Consider the following 17,594-nt stretch of genomic DNA (forward strand, 5'->3'; position numbering starts at 1 on the left):
GGTAATTAGGATTAGGATTATTTTAAGAGCGTTTCATGAATCTGACTCAAATTCACTTAGGAAGAAATTTAAGAAAAAAACGTATGAAGTCATTGGTGAATGACGACCATTGTCCTTAGTTGTGAACCAATTATACACACTGCTCAGTAGATAAGGAATATTATTATTATTATTATTATTATTATTATTACCCTTATTATTATTACCCTTATTATTATTATTATTACTTATTTTTGTTTGTGTGTTTGTTGGTGGGTGGGGAGGTAGGCAAACTGTCTGTTTCCACCTGTCCTGTACAGTTGTCATATAGAATATGATGTCATAATATGTTTTTCCCTCCTCTTTCTATGTCTCTTTGTCTTTTCTATCATTGTCTTTCTCTCAGCCTCTCCATCACAGCCCTCCCTTTCTCTGTAGCAGACATGAGGAAGTCTTGGCATACATACATCACACCGGACTATCGTAACTACTATGTCCGCAGGCTGTGAGTGTTTATCACACAGAAAGCAGAACCAATACAATGTATTCTCACCATCTTCTTGACCCCAGACCAGCTGAACAATTATCACTTATTGAATGTTGAGTTGAATCTGATGTCTGACTTTGTCTCTTTCATTCTCTGTATGTTGGTGAGTAGTGTAAGGTTCATGTCAACAGGAGCTGAGGACATTAAGGACCTGGTGACTGATGCTCAGAACATAGAGAGGAACATATATGAGTCAGCTAACAGATATGTAAGAACCTATATTCTCTCCATGACAATTATTTACATGTTCTACAACTACAATGTAGCGGTTTCAAACTAATGTCTAATATATAACTGTTCATCATTCAGTGACATAACACAAATAAACAGAAATGTGTCTAAAATAGGGATGGGGATGGCAGGTAACCACATGAACCCCAGCGTACTTATTATGAGGTGAACATACAACGAAAATAGCCAATCTACAAGCTTACAATGTAGATTGGCATCACAATGCAACCCGTGTTCAACTATGTATAAAGGGTTAATGTGGTTATAGTTGCTGCCGGGCAGTGCTGTCTCCATTTTTAAAATTATTGTATTTCTTTTTTCATACATTAATGCCTCATTTCATCATACAAGAGTGTCACTCAAAAGTCGTGAAAATAGCAGATATAAAAGTGTTTTCACAGAATAGGGAAGCTAGGGTTCATAAGGTTAACAGTGGTCTACTTACATTAAACTGTTCACTTTACATACTCACATTCTTAACTTGAGTGAAAGTACAAAAGTATCGGCATAAAAACATACTTAAGTATTACAAGTAAAGCTACTCATTATGCAAAATGTCCCATTTCGCAAGTTTCCAAATATAAAATCCCTTGAAAATAGCAGATCTGCAAGCTCACCATACGTCCTGGTGAGGCCCTGATCTATCCAATCTTTTATAATGGACATACAGGAAGTAAAAGTTAATTCCAACCAATGTTAAGGAACAGTTTGTTAACTCTTGATGAAATTTGACTTTCATTGTCTGTTGATGTGTGAAATACAGAAGAAATACAGGAATCTGATGGAAAAGAAGAGTTCTGAGCTGAGGGAGAAGAGGCTGAGTATGGGTAAGATTCTAGCCTCTAATGCACGCACGCACGCACGCACGCACGCACGCACGCACACCACACACCACACACACACACACACACACACACACCACACACACACACACACACACACACACACACACACACACACACACACACACACACACTTAAACCCCTATATACTTTGTTGACCAGGGTCCCCCAGCCCCAGGGGTCTGTACTTGGTCCACTCCTTTTGTACCTTCTACACCAAATCTCTTCGTCAAAAATAGCTGATCTACGAACTCACAACACGATGCATTTTGAGCTTGTAGATCGGCTATTTTCACCAGATGTTCACACATTTTCACAGAATGTTCATCTATTATGAGCTGTCCAGTATAGTGAGTCTAGGGTTAATGTGGTTAAACTAACATGTTCACAATGTGTCCCTTTAACTCTTACTTCATACTGAAGGGGGAGGGACCACATCCAAGTATGATGTAAGAACAAAATGGCCGCTGTGTGAATATGGTTCGTTCATTCAGTTTACATTGATATGCATGTACGGTCATAAAACAATGTATCAGACCTCATGTCTTCTATACTCATTTTGTTTAATGAATGAATGTGTGTTTGTTTGTTTGTTCTGTAGAGATGAAACAGTCTGGTCAGATGGAGATGATGTCCATGGATCAGACATCAACACCTCCCCTTCCTGGTGACAAGGTTATTATAGTCATGCTTTTTTCATTAATATTTATTGTCTCCGCCAGGCCGAAAGGCATGGCGAGAGAGTTTGTTTTGCACCCTGTCCATCCGTCCTTTCGTGTGTGCGCGTGGGTGTGTGTGCGCGTGTGCGTGCGCGCATGTGTGTGTGTGAGTGCGTGCGTGTGTCATTCTGTCTGTGTACAGCTAATCTCCGGCACCGTTGGCTTGATCGCAGTGAAACTGTGCACACACACTCGCCTGTTATAGCGCCACCAGGTGGCTGATTTGTGCAAAACACATTTCTTGACAGTACTCCTACAGGTTTTGTCATAACATTTTTTTTTTATATTAAGCCTTCAGATTTTATCCAAATTACACGCAAATCGGTACACATGATCTCAATAGTCATTTCATTAAGACGGATCTGTTTGATTTTTCATACTCCATCCTGATTGGCTAAGATTGACATCTAAAGTTTGCAGGAGTGGCCCGTTTTGAACAAAATGCCACAGCATCCGATTGCGGTGAAACTTTTCAGGCACATATGCACTATGTTGAGGAACAAATGGAACCCTTTTAACATTGCCCTATTATAGCGCCACCAGGAGGCCATTTTTTGCGAAACATTATTTTTTTATATTAGTCCTTCAACTTTTGTCCAAACACCATGCAAATCGGTACACATTGGCCCTCATTTATCAGTGGAGCGTAAAAAATGGCTTATATTTTTGCCTATATTTCGCCTTACACCAAAGTCCAAGTGACATTTATCAAGTGATCCTATACAGTCAGAGATTCCCGATGAAATGCCCCTGCCCCCTGGGTGGGAGATGGCCAAGACTGCCTCTGGCCAGAGATACTTCCTCAATCACCTGGATCAGTCCACCACCTGGAAGGACCCGCCGCGTAAAGCTCTACTTCAGATGAACCAGGAACAGAAACAGAACATCATGAACCCAGCCAGCGGTCCTCTCCCTGAGGGCTGGGAGCAGGCCATTACCTCAGATGGGGAGATCTACTACATCAGCCACAATAACAAGACTACGTCCTGGCTGGAGCCCAGACTCGACCCACGCTTTGGCCTTTGGGTGGGTTGATTGCATTCATTAATTAACTTATTTGTATTTATTTATTTTATTTAGTGATCAGATTAGAAGTGTACTGACGCCAAATTAATTCACAGCAAGTGGGCATGTATAGAGCTATGTGTATTATAGTAGATATATATATATATTATATAGAGATAAGATATATTTAGATAGAGTATGGGAGTATATGTATACAGATTTCATAGGATTTATATGATATAAAGTTTAATTTGTAATTGTTTATATGGATTGATTGATTTGATTAGTCCTCTTGCACTTCTTATAGATGAGGCAGCGGGGCTGTCATCTAAGGCGCGTAGAGCCAATCGTAGCAACCAGGTTTCTCCATCTGGGTCTGTCGTGGGCAAGGTGTTGAGCTTGTGCCAGAGTCACATCGCAAGCTTTTAGGTCCTGTGCTATTATATCCAGCCAGCGGGTGCGGGGGGCGCCTCTGGGGCGTCTCCAACCGGCTTGCTGGGGATTGAAGGCCAGGATGGCGCTTGTTGGGTGTTCCGCGGGCAGGCGGATGATGTGGCCATTCCAGCGCACTCGTCGCATTGCTGCGAGGCGGGATGCTGGGAGCTGTTGGGTTTTCTCTCTTAGAGCCTGGTTTGTGACATGCTGGCTCCACGTGATGCCTTCGATCCTCCTGAGGGCTCTGGAGTCGAAGCCATCGAGCCTGGCCGCCAGAGTGTTATTCAGCGGCCATGTTTCCGAGCCATACAGGAGGACAGAAATGACAGAGGCATTGTAGACTCTGAGCTTTGTCTCCCTGGATATGTGCCGGTGTCGCCACAGCGGTCTCCACAGGGACTGCATGATGGACGCTGCAAGGGCACGGCGTCGGTCGACCTCTATTTTGAGGTTGCCGGTGTTGGACACTGTCGAGCCCAGAAACTTGAATGTTGGGACAAAGTGGACAGGGGTGCCATCAAACAGAAGGGGTGGTGGGTCAGGTCCGTCGCCTACGTGCATAAGTTCGGTCTTGTGCCAGCTTATCTTCAGGCCGAGCTTTTTGGTCTCCTCGTCAAACACGCTGAGGGCTTCAGAGAGCTGATCGGCAGTCTCACTGAACAGAGTGGTGTCATCAGCGTATTCGAGGTCCTTCAGAGTGTAGCTTCCGAGTGACACCCCGGGGACCCGCTCACAGACTCTTGACATCAGGTGGTCAATGACACAGTTAAAGAGTTCTGGGGCAGCGACGCAGCCCTGCCTTACCCCGCTGTTTATGGGGAACCACTCGGAGTCCCGACCATTCACGCGCACACAGCTTTCCGCACCATGGTACACTGTACAGCTGCTTGAAGAGTGTGGTGATTTTTGTTGGGGCGCCGAGGGACTTCAGGATGTTCCAGAGGGACCCGTGGTCCACAGTGTCGAAGGCCGCCTTAAGGTTGTAGGTCGGGGGCAGGCAGGGGTCTGTTGCCGGGATGATCCGTCCGGTTTCTTCTAGTTGCTTTAATTGGTTTCGTAACTGTTTTAGTTTCACCATGCTGGGTAGTTGGCCCTGCGATGGCTAGTCAGCTGGTGGGGCTGCCACCTTGCAGCATGCTGACAGGCTGCGAAAACCCCCGCGTAGAGCGAGGGATTCGGGGGCGGAACTGTTAATTTGTGCCATCCTGGTACCGTAAGCCCCCCTGGGGTTACAGGCCCATCGTACACCGAGCCCGGGCAGGCACCAGGTAGGGTTAAGCCGTCACACCTCGTCAAGGTTACACAGTTCCTTGTCCTGGTGGGGGTGAGGCCCACCAGGACAGTGACAGAAGGAGGATTTCAGGAAGGAGTCTGGCCTGATGGCTTGTCTGGGCGTTTCTAGCCCGTTCACCAAATGGACGAGCCTATCAGCGTCGTCGCTCATCGTTCTGTGATTGATAGCGAAAGTTGGCCAATCAGGTGGCGAGTTCGAGTGAGCCCGAATGGAACCGAGTGCAGCCGACCAAAAACGAACGGCAGCCATCTTCTTTTGACCGCAGTGTTGTCTACTCTCTTTTAAACTTCAAAACGCTCTCAAACTTCTAATTTGAGGCACGGAATTTACTTTTAAGATATTGTATTGTTGCACTGGCTGAAGGGGAACACAGCTGATTGGCTGAAGGGGTTGTCAGTCAACCGTATTTCTCCCGCCCAACTCCAGCCCACAGCCAAGTGAATGAATGGGCGATCATGCCAGACTCACTCCTGAAATAAATTACAAATGAGATTTCCGGAGGGAGGGTTTACCAGGCTAGTACACAGTATCTCTGTAGTCAATAAACATATTCTTTTTTACATTAAGCCTTCAGATTGTATCCAAATTTCACGCAAATCTGTACACATGATCGCTATAGTCATCTGATTAAGACGGATCTGTTTAATTTTTCATATTCCATCCTGATTGGCTAATATTGACATCTAAAGTTTGCAGGAGTGGCCCATTTTGAACAAAATGCTGCAGCACCCGATTGCGGTAAAACTTTGCAGGCACATTGGCACTACGTTGAAGAACGAATGCCACCCTTTTAAGCTCTATTATAGCGCCACTAGCAGGCCGATTTTAAAACAAAATATATATATATATTACTCCTACAACTTTTGTCCAAACATCATGCAAATCGGTACACATTGTCCCTCATTTATCAGTGGAACGTAAAAAATGGCTATATTTTTGCCTATATTTCGCCTTACACCAAAGTCCAAGTGACATTTATCAAGCGATCCTATACAGCCAGAGATTCCCGATGACATGCCCCTGCCCCCTGGGTGGGAGATGGACAAGACTGCCTCTGGCCAGAGATACTTCCTCAATCACCTGGATCAGTCCACCACCTGGAAGGACCCGCGTAAAGCTCTACTTCAGATGAACCCAGCCAGCGGTCCACTCCCTGAGGGCTGGGAGCAGGCCATTACCTCAGATGGGGAGATCTACTACATACACAATAACAAGACTACGTCCAGGGTAATAATATCAGTATTACCCTTATTATTATTATTATTATTGTTATTATTACCCTTATTATTATTATTATTATTATTATTATTATTATTATTATTATATTTATTATTTATTTTTATTTAGTGATCAGATTAGGAGTGTACTGTGTGAGAGAAGATATATTTTGATAGAGTATGGGAGTATATGTATATAGACATCATAGGATTTATATGATACAAACTTTAATTTGTAATTGTTTATATGGATTATGAATGTTAAATAAGACGGGGTTAGGAGGAGTAAATAAGCTTAGCTTCTTCCTACTCCTTTTTGAACATGTTGGGGATGATCAATGATCGTATTTTACATGTTTTTGTTCTCAGCTCAACCAGGCAGGCAGCTCCATGCCCCCCCAGAGGGAGGTGAAGAGGGAGGTGAAGAAGGAGGTTAAGAAGGAGGTGAAGAAGGAAGTGAAGAAAGAGGTGAAGACGGAGGCGAAGAGGGAGGTGAAGATGGAGGTGAAGAAGCAGGAGGTCTGTTGTTGAGGTTCAGAATACTTCTATTCTCTCTGTTGTTGAGGTTCAAAACACTTCTACTCTGTCTGTTGTTGAGGTTCAAAACACTTCTATTCTCTCTTTTGTTGAGGTTCAAAACACTTCTACTATGTCTGTTGTTGAGGTTCAAAACACTTCTACTCTGTCTGTTGTTGAGGTTCAAAACACTTCTACTCTGTCTGTTGTTGAGGTTCAAAACACTTCTATTCTCTCTTTTGTTGAGGTTCAAAACACTTCTACTATGTCTGTTGTTGAGGTTCAAAACACTTCTACTCTGTCTGTTCTTGAGGTTCAAAACACTTGTACTCTGTCTGTTGTTGAGGTTCAAAACATTTCTACTCTGTCTGTTGTTGAGGTTCAAAACACTTCTACTCTGGCTGTTGTTGAGGTTCAAAACACTTCTATTCTCTCTGTTGTTGAGGTTCAAAACACTTCTACTCTGTCTGTTGTTGAGGTTCAGAACACTTCTATTCTCTCTATTGTTGAGGTTCAGAACACTTCTATTCTCTCTGTTGAGGTTCAGAACACTTCTATTCTCTCTGTTGTTGAGGATGATCAATGATCTTATTTTACATGTTTTTGTTTACTTAATTTTTATTTTTTTATATTGTGTCTTTCATTGTTATTCAGTCAGACCTCAGCTCTCAGCTCAACCAGGCAGGCAGCTCCATGCCCCCCCAGAGGGAGGTGAAGAGGGAGGTGAAGAAGGAGGTTAAGAAGGAGGTGAAGAAGGAAGTGAAGAAAGAGGTGAAGACGGAGGCGAAGAGGGAGGTGAAGATGGAGGTGAAGAAGCAGGAGGATGAGGAGGAGGGGGAAGTGCGAGGAGAGAGGAAGATGGTCAAGAGTCAACCTGATGTGAAGATGGAAGTGAAACCAGAGGTGAGATAGTCTCCTGTCATTCCAACTGTGCCATATTCCCCTTTTGTTGCAAACTTAATCATCTATAACAACAACCATGCACATCAACTATGCATGTTACATTCAGACATCATAGGTTTACTTACAACTTCACTTTTTTGGGACAGTCCCGCAGAATGCAGGACATGTGGTCACCCTCCATTGCACTCAACCAGACCAAGGTTGTTTGAACCCACTGTCGTTGTCATGCACACTCTCACTAATGGGGCTAAAAATCAAACAACAAAAAAGTGCTCATTTGACACATTTCAAAGTGGTCCTAAAAAAATAAAAAAGTCTGATAAATTACACGTCACATGAACTCATGAACAAAATACAAAACCACTAAAAACCTAAGAATAGCCCCCCAAAAAATCCCTACTTTACCAAACCATCAATACACACATTAAATGCACCACTAGCCTTTAGCTTTTTCCATAAAAGTATTCTCACACTGTTTTAAAGGATAACTTTAGATTGAGACTGCCGGACACACAGGGCAAGTCATAATAAGTGAACATTCAGCAAAATAGGTGAACATAAATTTGACAAAAATCCCTTGTGGCCATGGGAGCGATAATGTGTGCATGAAACATCTCTTTCTCATTGTTCGACATTCTCAAAATGTGTGGTGTATAGTAAAATATATAATTTATATTTGACTATTGATGAATATGGTTATTTATTTATTTATGTGTTACATACTTATTCTACTAACTCAAAATACCAACAGCACCACCATTTTAATATATATTAATTGGAAATGTTAAATGTTGGTCCAGAAACATCAATATTCAATGAATGAGATGTTTGCTTAAAAACTTAAAATGCCATTTTGTTTTTCTTCTGGCGATTGGGTTGCATTTTTATTGTCTCTGCCAGGCCGAAGGCTAAGATTGCCTTCCAAAGTCTGCAAAATGACTCGAATCATGTCCGATTGCCATGAAACATTGCTGGCCCACAATAAGCTACCTGTCCTGTCAGAGACCAAACGTGTGTGTGTGTTGATTTAGGAAGTAGTTTGAGTCATTTCAGAGACTTTTTAACATTTAATCACTTTCTCAATGTCTTTCTCAAATAAAGGAAGAGAAGCCCTCAGGAGATGGGTGTAAAGGTGAGCCCATGGAAACATATTCGTCATGCTTATCTTCGTCCGTGCCATCGAGTGACGACAGGAAGGTGAAGGTGAAGAAAGAGCCCAAAGAGGAAGAGGGGGATTCGGGGCCGGCAGCCGCCAGAAGCTCAGTCAGTGAACAGAAAGGTGAGAAAACACCTTTGAGGTTCAAAGCAAGTTTATACTCTGTCTGTTGTTGAGGTTCATAACACTTCTATTCTCTCTGTTGTTGAGGTTCAAAACACTTCTACTCTGTCTGTTGTTGAGGTTCAGAACACTTCTACTCTGTCTGTTGTTGAGGTTCAGAACACTTCTACTCTGACTGTTGTTGAGGTTCAGAACACTTCTACTCTGACTGTTGTTGAGGTTCTAAACAGTTCTACTCTGTCTGTTGTTGAGGTTCAAAACAGTTCTACTCTGTCTGTTGTTGAGGTTCAAAACATTTCTACTCTCCCTGTTGTTGAGGTTCAAACACTTCTACTCTGTCTGTTGTTGAGGTTCAAAACACTTCTACTCTGGCTGTTGTTGAGGTTCAAAACACTTCTACTAGGGGTGTCACGATTCACTTACCTCACGATTCGATTCAAAATCGATTCCTAGGGTGCCGTTTCGATTAAAATTGCGATTCTGCGATTAATTGATATTCGATTCGATTCTGCGATTTATTGCGATTTTCTAGGGTGCTGATTCGATTAAAATTGCGATTCTGCGATTAATTGATATTCGATTCTGCGATTTATTGCGATTTTCTACCCCAAATCACTTTGCTTTAATTATACTAGAACATTTTAATATAATATAAACCATGAAAAGTTGAATCATACACTTCAATGCAGCCAGATCATGTCAGTCAGTCTTTCTGACATTGATTTCAGACAAAGTGCCAGTGAAAAAGGTACTAACTTATAAAAAAAAACATTTTTTTTTTTTTTTTTTTTAAATAAAAAAATCGATTTTAATATTTTGATTCGATTTTTAAAATCGTGGCATTAAGAATCGCGATTTACTCATGAATCGATTTTTTTTGACAGGCCTAACTTCTACTCTGTCTGTTGTTGAGGTTCAAACACTTCTATTCTGTCTGTTGTTGAGGTTCAGAACACTTCTATTCTCTCTGTTTTGAGGTTCAAAACACTTCTATTCTGTCTGTTGTTGAGGTTCAGAACACTTCTATTCTCTCTGTTGTTGAGGTTCAAAACACTTCTATTCTGTCTGTTGTTGAGGTTTAGAACACTTCTACTCTGTCTGTTGTTGAGGTTCAGAACACTTCTATTCTCTCTGTTGTTGAGGTTCAAAACACTTCTAATCTGTCTGTTGTTGAGGTTCAAAACACTTCTACTCTGTCTGTTGTTGAGGTTCAGAACACTTCTATTCTGGCTGTTGTTGAGGTTCAAAACACTTCTACTCTGTCTGTTGTTGAGGTTCAAAACACTTCTACTCTGTCTGTTGTTGAGGTTCAAAACACTTCTACTCTGTCTGTTGTTGAGGTTCAGAACATTTCTACTCTGTCTGTTGTTGAGGTTCAAAACACTTATATTCTCTCTGTTGTTGAGGTTCAAAACACTTCTACTCTGTCTGTTGTTGAGGTTCAAAACACTTCTATTCTCTCTGTTGTTGAGGTTCAAAACACTTCTACTCTGTCTGTTGTTGAGGTTCAAAACACTTCGACTCTCTCTGTTGTTGAGGTTCAGAACACTTCTACTCTGTCTGTTGTTGAGGTTCAAAACACTTCTATTCTCTCTGTTGTTGAGGTTCAAAACACTTCTACTCTGTCTGTTGTTGAGGTTCAAAACACTTCTAGTGTCTGTTGTTGAGGTTCAAAACACTTCTATTCTCTCTGTTGTTGAGGGTTCAAAAGACTGGATTTGCACACATATTATAGACTGTATATATTTCGCTGTTTTTGTCTTCCATCAGTATGTTTTTCGTTAAAGGAGCAGTTTGCCCATTTCCAACCTTATCTTCATATAATTGGTCCTCACTAATGTTCATTATTAGTCTACTCACTATGTGCCTCATTGGTGGCTGTGGACAGTTCAAAAACCTGCCTACCAGTGACATCATCGATGGGGATTCCAAGCTAATAGAAACTATAGCCTTCTCTCCGTGAGTAGACATAAATGGTGCCATCTTATGAGCATTAATGAGGACCAATTATATGAAAATAGGTTGAAAATGGGTGAAGTGTGCATTTAAAGATCACACGTCTTCCATGTGTTGTGTCCTAACTCCTTCCCTTCCCATTCTCTCTTTCATGTCTCCTCTCATTCATCTCTTATTACAAATTATCCTCCTCCCTTTCTCCTTCCTCTGCCCTTTATCTTTTCTCCTTGCTCTCGCTCTCTCTCTCTCTCTCTCTCTCTCTCTCTCTCTCTCTCTCTCTCTCTCTCTCTCCTCTCCTCTCCTCTCCTCTCCCCTCCCCTCCCCTCCCCGCCCCGCCCAGCACCGCCCCGCCCCTCCCCTCCCCTCCCCTCTCCTCTCCTCTCGTCTCCCCTCCTCTTGTCTCCTCTAGTGTTTAATCCAGAGGAGAAGCATCAGTTTGTGAAGCCCACACCAGAGGGTCTATATCAGCAGGACACACAGCCCAAGGCCTTCCATGAGTTTATGAGGGAATCGGTGATCATTGGACTAAGTAACGAATCGAACCTGGTCAGTGACCGCACTGGCTGCCATTTAGCTTCTGCTACTAATATATTGAATCTTTACATACTAAGATTGCACACAAAAACACATTATGTACACATGAATGTACACGCACATGAATAGTAATAGTAAATAGTTGCATACATTGTGCGTAATTCATACATGTACCGTACATACACTGGTCATAGCACACTCTGAAGAGCTTGAAGGTGCTGGATCTTACTTCTAAATGTGTGCAGTTTGCACACATACACACATGGATAACATTTAGTGTGTATACATTTATATTTACATGTATCTCTATGTAAATGTTCATCTATATTGTGTCTTATTTAGGTCATGTTTATTTGTGTTTAATTAATATTCATGACTTTTCTTTTCTCTCTTTTTTAGGAGGGGATGCAGGGTGGTGAGGTATTAGGGTCTCCACTTGACATGTACCCCACGACCACCCGGTTTTACCCTCCCGGCCTACACCCTGCACCCCAATACACACCCTCTACATACCCATACACCCTATACCCACCTCCCCCATACCCACCTGATCTAAACCCAACCCTCACATACCCACCCGAGCAATACCCACAACCCCTGTATACACAATCCAGGCCCTGGGGCAAAGGTGAACAATTACCACTGAGTGAGTTACAAAAGATGGATGATATAGATACAGTAAGAGACAAAGCTTCAGACATGCCTCACGAGAAATCTGACTGGAGGTTTAACCCTCCCTTCCCACCTAGATATAACCCTTACATTCAGCCCCAGTTCTACCCATTAGAACCCGTCAAGCATCGCTCAATCGCTGAAACGAGTGTTGGAACAACATCTGCTTTGCCTACCCACTCCCAGTCTAGTCTTTCCCCCTCTGCCAGCCTCAATAAGTCTTCCGTATCTTCTTCAGAAGTGTCCCATCTTCCCAGAAAGAGAAGAAAAGAAGCAGAGATAGAGGAGTCTGATATTCCCCCTTTTCAAGATATCCCACAGGAGATAATTACACCCAACATGATGTCTTCCTCATCCACATCACAACAGTCCATCCAACATTCCCCAGAAGAAATGATGTCACGTGAGACACCATGGGATTTGTCAACCACAGACCATCCTGACACAGAGCCACTGTGCTCTCCACAGCCTTCATTTGAGCTCCAAGATGAAACTGATATAAATTATTCTAGGATGGGAGAATCAATCTCTCTGCCTCACAGCTTGCCCTCAATGAGCCAAATTCCTTTTACACCTGATATCATTGTTGTGGAAAACAAGGAAAGCTACAAGTTCCACTGCACCCAAGCAGGACTGTTCCAATGCAATGTGACCGACCTGGTGTTTAAGATTGAGACAGAGGGAGATGTGACGTACAGGACAGTCCCTTGGAACCAACGTCTTCTATCCCAGCCTGGCAAGAAGCCTGCAGGACCACTGTTTGACATCAAAAGCTCTCAGGGGTCTGTGTGTCAGTTACACTTTCCACATTGTGAGATCCTGGCCATGGGTGGAGGCATATCCTTGACTGTCGTCCATGTGATGGATGATGATGATGGCATTGAGCTGATCAAACCCCATGCGATCACGGAAACTCATGTTATCATAAATGTAACTGGATTATCTTTATTTGGCATCATCATCGAGAAGTTGTTCGGGCCCAGTCCTGTCGAGCCCAGTCCTGTCCAGGCATTGGTGTCACTGTTTTATACACCACCGATTGAAGATGATCCCAGTTCCATCCTTAAAGTATTGTTGCTACCTGGGAATGTCGTGCGGCATGAAGTGATGAACAAAAGGAGGGAGATAAATGGAGAAGAGATTTACATTGAAGTATCTCAATGTAAACTAATCCCAAATCAAGAATACACCCTCTCCACTTCCCCTCAAGATGATTCCATCATAGTTCTACCAAATAAGGCAGAATTTGAAGTTGATGAATTATCCTACCACAATTACATGCCAACATTTGTCATTAATTTAGAGGAAAGTTTTAGCCATGTTAGGCTGCTTCTAAACAACAGTAACGCCCCCTCCGTCTGTGCATGGGAAGGTTATGTGAAACTCTCAGCTGCTGCTTTAAGAAAACAACAAGTTCAGCGCACGGTGACTCTTCCAGCAGAAGAGAGACTGTTTTCTGTGCGAAGCAGCTTCATCGACAGGGTTTCACTTCCCAATCTTAACGGTCTCCTGGACAAACTTTTAGAGAGGAGCATTATAACTGATGCTGAGAGGGAGATGGCTGATGGGATGCAGATGAGAAAAGACAAGGCACGTTGTGTCATCGACACAGTGAGGCGCAAAGGACCCGATGCAAGTTCAAAAATGATATTGATTCTCTGTGATCTGGACACGTGCCTCTCTGAACATCTTGGGTTGATGTAAAACTGGACTTAAGATACCAGCATTTAGGCAATTTCCTGCTGCTTCTTTTTTTCCTTTTTTTTCTGAGGATGAAAATGCAAGTTGGACACAATGAAGCTGGATCATTATATTCAACTGCTTTTATTGCATTTTTTAAGTCATCCAGAGCAACTTCAAAGTAAATGAACAATGACAGGTGCAATGCCTTGCTCGAAGACACTTCTACAGGGTGCTTGGCTGTTGCATGGACACTCACTGGCTGTTTTAGGATTAAACACAATGTTGGACACTCATTTGCTGTTTCAGGATTAAACACATGGTGCTGGACACTCATTTGCTGTTTCAGGATTAAACACACGGTGCTGGACACTCATTGGCTGTTTCAGGATTAAACACATGGTGCTGGACACTCATTTGCTGTTTCAGGATTAAACACACGGTGCTGGACACTCATTGGCTGTTTTAGGATTAAACACATGGTGCTGGACACTCATTGGCTGTTTCAGGATTAAACACATGATGCTGGACACTCATTGCCTGTTTCAGGATTAATCATGTGATGTTACATGAACACTCATTGGCTGTTTCAGAATTAAACACATGATGTTGGACACTCATTGGTTGTTTCAGGATTAAACACATGATGCTGGACACTCATTGGCTGTTTCAGGGATTCATTGGTGCCTTGCATGCAGGACCAATGCTCAGGTGTCAGGCACACTCACACCTGTGACTGGCACACACCTGTGACTGGCACACACCTGTGACAACAGAACAATATTGCAGGGGATTTGAGCATTTTTGTTGGGGGGCGCTACCCACACATTTTGCTGTGTTGCTCATTCCACGAATGCTCGATCCTTACGAGCTGTACCTTGTTGTAAAGGTGACTAATACACGATAAAAATGATATAAAATACAATAACAATTGGTATTGTTAAAGGGGAGGAATAATCGACCAAGGTTAAGTTTCATAACTTTTTTGTGGGCACTTTTATATAAAAAAAACACGTCTTGATTATTCGATTAATCAAAAAAGTAATTGATAGAAAAATTGCTAAGATAATAATTGATAGAAGCTCTATAGTCTCAACATTCACTCCAATGACATTGAGCTCTTCCGAAATGCACTTTCAATGTCTTCAGCATATAAATAACCCCAACATATCAAAAGTTAAGAAAATGGCCCAGATTAAATATAGGCATGTCTGGTTAAAACTATATATGTTTTTAAACCAATTAAAATGTTCCCCAAAAGCACTGTGCCAAACAGTTGCTAAAATATTGTCCAAATAGTTGATTATGCTAATAAATGCTAATAGCGCTAATTCATGTAAATTACCCAACATATGGCAGTCAGCATCTGGCAGTTAGTAAATGCTGGGAGACCCATAGCTACTGTACGTTTATAACATTAAACTTTGGAATAGTCAACATGTCCGCGTTCCCAGGGCTCTGTAACAGGGGTCTTCAATGTTGTTGTTTTTTTGCTTTTTTTGTCAAGTCAAGGGCCGCTGTCGGGCAGAAACCTTGTATCTTCATGTTTCAACTTGTTGTTTTTTTCTCGTAAATTAACGCCTTACTTTGTCATACAAGAGTGTCCCACAAGAGTAGCTAAAATAGCTGAAATTAATATTGTCAATATTTTACCTAATTCATGTTTGACATACACCCGAGTCCGACAGCGACAAATATTGTATAAAACGGTGTCTCATTCACTGTAATGTTGTTTGGACAACGCCGTCCATGCAACTTGACCATAATTAGCTGAATGTCTCATCCGTGTCTGTTGTCATTATGCCCTGATGAAGACTGGTTGCGGTCGAAACGTGTTAGTTAAGCCATGTTTCAATAAAAGCTTTTAACTTATACTTTTGCCCTTATTCTTGGGTGTCCGAGTGCTTCCTCCTCCTTTTTTACGTGCTTTATTCCTGTTTTGATCAGCAATACTTACTGTAGCTTTTTACCCCTTTTTCTCTCCAATTTAATTGTTATGCAAATTAATTCCTCCCCACTGGGAGGACGTAGAGCCTTCGTCCTACTCCTCCCACCCAACACTCCCTGCCGACAGTGCATATAGCCTGTGCATATAGCCTATTGTGCGTTTACCACTGCTACCCGAGCTCCAGCAATGTTCTTTGAACAATCACTTCCATCTCCGCTGAGCACCTGGTTGTTTTAACTCTGCTGCTTAATGTCTGTCAATGCGTCGACAGATTTGAGAGCAGCTTGGAAGTGTTCCACAGTTTTTTTTGTATTTAAAGTGACTATGTGGGCCTGCCTCCAAGTGATGCGGCTTTGATGGCTTCACACAGATTCGTTTGACAGCTCTATCTATCTATCTATCGGTGTTGTGTAAATTATTCATGTTTGTTTGTTTGTTTGTTTGTTGTGTTTGTTTTACACAGCTTTGCTAATAATGTGATGGGTCCATGTGTATTTTCAGACATTTAAAACTTTTTTGGGGAAAATACGTTTGTGCTCTCACACAAAAACTCTGGCAGCCCCTTCAAAGCAGTAACTTTGAGGAAACCCCTATTGAAGACCCATTATGCTACCGTAGCGGCAAATCAACAATGTTGTTGATTTGAATGTTGCCATTTTCAAATGGCCGAAATGTATATAGGGCTGAAGTGGTTAATGCATTTTGTAATAATAATCAAAATCTACGAAGTAACTAGTAACTAAAGTAGTCAAATAATTGTAAAAGTAAAAATGTCTCAGACATGTTGTGGAGTAGAAGTAAAAGTATTGAAAATCGGAAATACTCCAATAAAGTAAAAAATACCTTTAAAAAAAGTGCAGTACTTTGTAAATGTACTTTACTTTACACCCAGGGTTGAATTGGTGATTTGGAAAGAGGTTGCACTCTATGTTAATGACGTCACACGCACGTCGCTTAACACCTACACTACAGGTCACACAATGGAAAATTGATATGCATCTAGGCTCATTCCTATGTTAATCCTATGTTAAATCATGCTGGTATGACAACCTGCAGTCGAAAATGACGAAACACAAAAGCAATTTCACAGATGAAATCCGGAAAAAGTACCCGTGTTTTCGTCTGGGTCGTGACAAATGGGAAGCAGAGTGTTGTCTGACAACAACAACACCACCAAGGCCCTAAAAACAAGGCTCCAAACATCCCAAAACAAAATAGTAAGGCTACTTCTTGGCCTCAAACACAAAACCCAGCCCCTGCTCGTTTTGCTAGGATTGCATGGCTTAGGGTTGAGGACAGAGTACAGCAACTTACCATGGGCCTGGTCTTCAAGATACGCCACACCATTGGGACCCCCCTGTATTTGTCAAAATACTTCCAAAATGTAAATTAAGTCCACAATCTTAACATAACACCAGAGGCAGCTCCACGGATCATGTTCAACCCAGATTTGGCTCAACAAAGGGAATGAACTCGTTCTCTTATATGTCATCATGATTTGTGTGTGTGGGGATGTGGGTAGGATTTTTTTCTTAGTTAAAATCACAATGGGAGAAAAACCTAATAATATGCATTATACACAATCAGCTGTGAGTGACGTTCCTTTTCATCTTCTAGGCGGGCTGCCTCATTACAGCTGAGAGTGAAAGGCTGCAAACGAGCGAGGAAGGCTGGGTTTGCGACGCGAGGAGTACTGTGTGTGTGTGTGTGTGTGTGTGTGTGTGTGTGTGTGTGTGTGTGTGTGTGTGTGTGTGTGTGTGTGTGTGTGACTATACTTTTGAGTGCCAAACCCACAAGTATATTATAACTTGAGAAATAGAAATAGTTGTTTTATGGT

The 17,594-nt window shown here is 42.1% G+C and overlaps 1 protein-coding gene across 5 annotated transcripts in view; it reads left to right on the top strand.

Moving 5' to 3' along the window:
* The window catches only part of LOC311059445 (uncharacterized protein), a 20,568-nt gene extending 4,176 nt beyond the window's left edge, over positions 1-16,392 (top strand). For 2 of the 5 annotated variants that reach the window (XM_084077374.1, XM_084077375.1), the window contains exons 4-15: positions 386-484; positions 638-734; positions 1,521-1,584; positions 2,023-2,079; positions 2,201-2,274; positions 3,045-3,344; positions 6,049-6,279; positions 6,639-6,788; positions 7,440-7,688; positions 8,790-8,967; positions 11,333-11,469; positions 11,857-16,392. In XM_084077374.1, the coding sequence (XP_083933500.1) occupies positions 386-484; positions 638-734; positions 1,521-1,584; positions 2,023-2,079; positions 2,201-2,274; positions 3,045-3,344; positions 6,049-6,279; positions 6,639-6,788; positions 7,440-7,688; positions 8,790-8,967; positions 11,333-11,469; positions 11,857-13,833 (3,613 nt within the window). In that variant the 3' untranslated portion in view covers positions 13,834-16,392. Of the gene's footprint in view, positions 1-385; positions 485-637; positions 735-1,520; positions 1,585-2,022; positions 2,080-2,199; positions 2,275-3,031; positions 3,345-6,048; positions 6,280-6,638; positions 6,789-7,439; positions 7,689-8,789; positions 8,968-11,332; positions 11,470-11,856 lie in introns of those variants that run through there. The other 3 variants (XM_084077376.1, XM_084077377.1, XM_084077378.1) reach the window with 3 other exon arrangements.
* The last annotated feature ends 1,202 nt before the right edge of the window (positions 16,393-17,594 follow it).

The sequence above is a fragment of the Gymnoscopelus microlampas genome (genome assembly GCF_963454915.1).
Source record: "Gymnoscopelus microlampas genome assembly, chromosome: 14".
Taxonomy (NCBI): domain Eukaryota; kingdom Metazoa; phylum Chordata; class Actinopteri; order Myctophiformes; family Myctophidae; genus Gymnoscopelus; species Gymnoscopelus microlampas.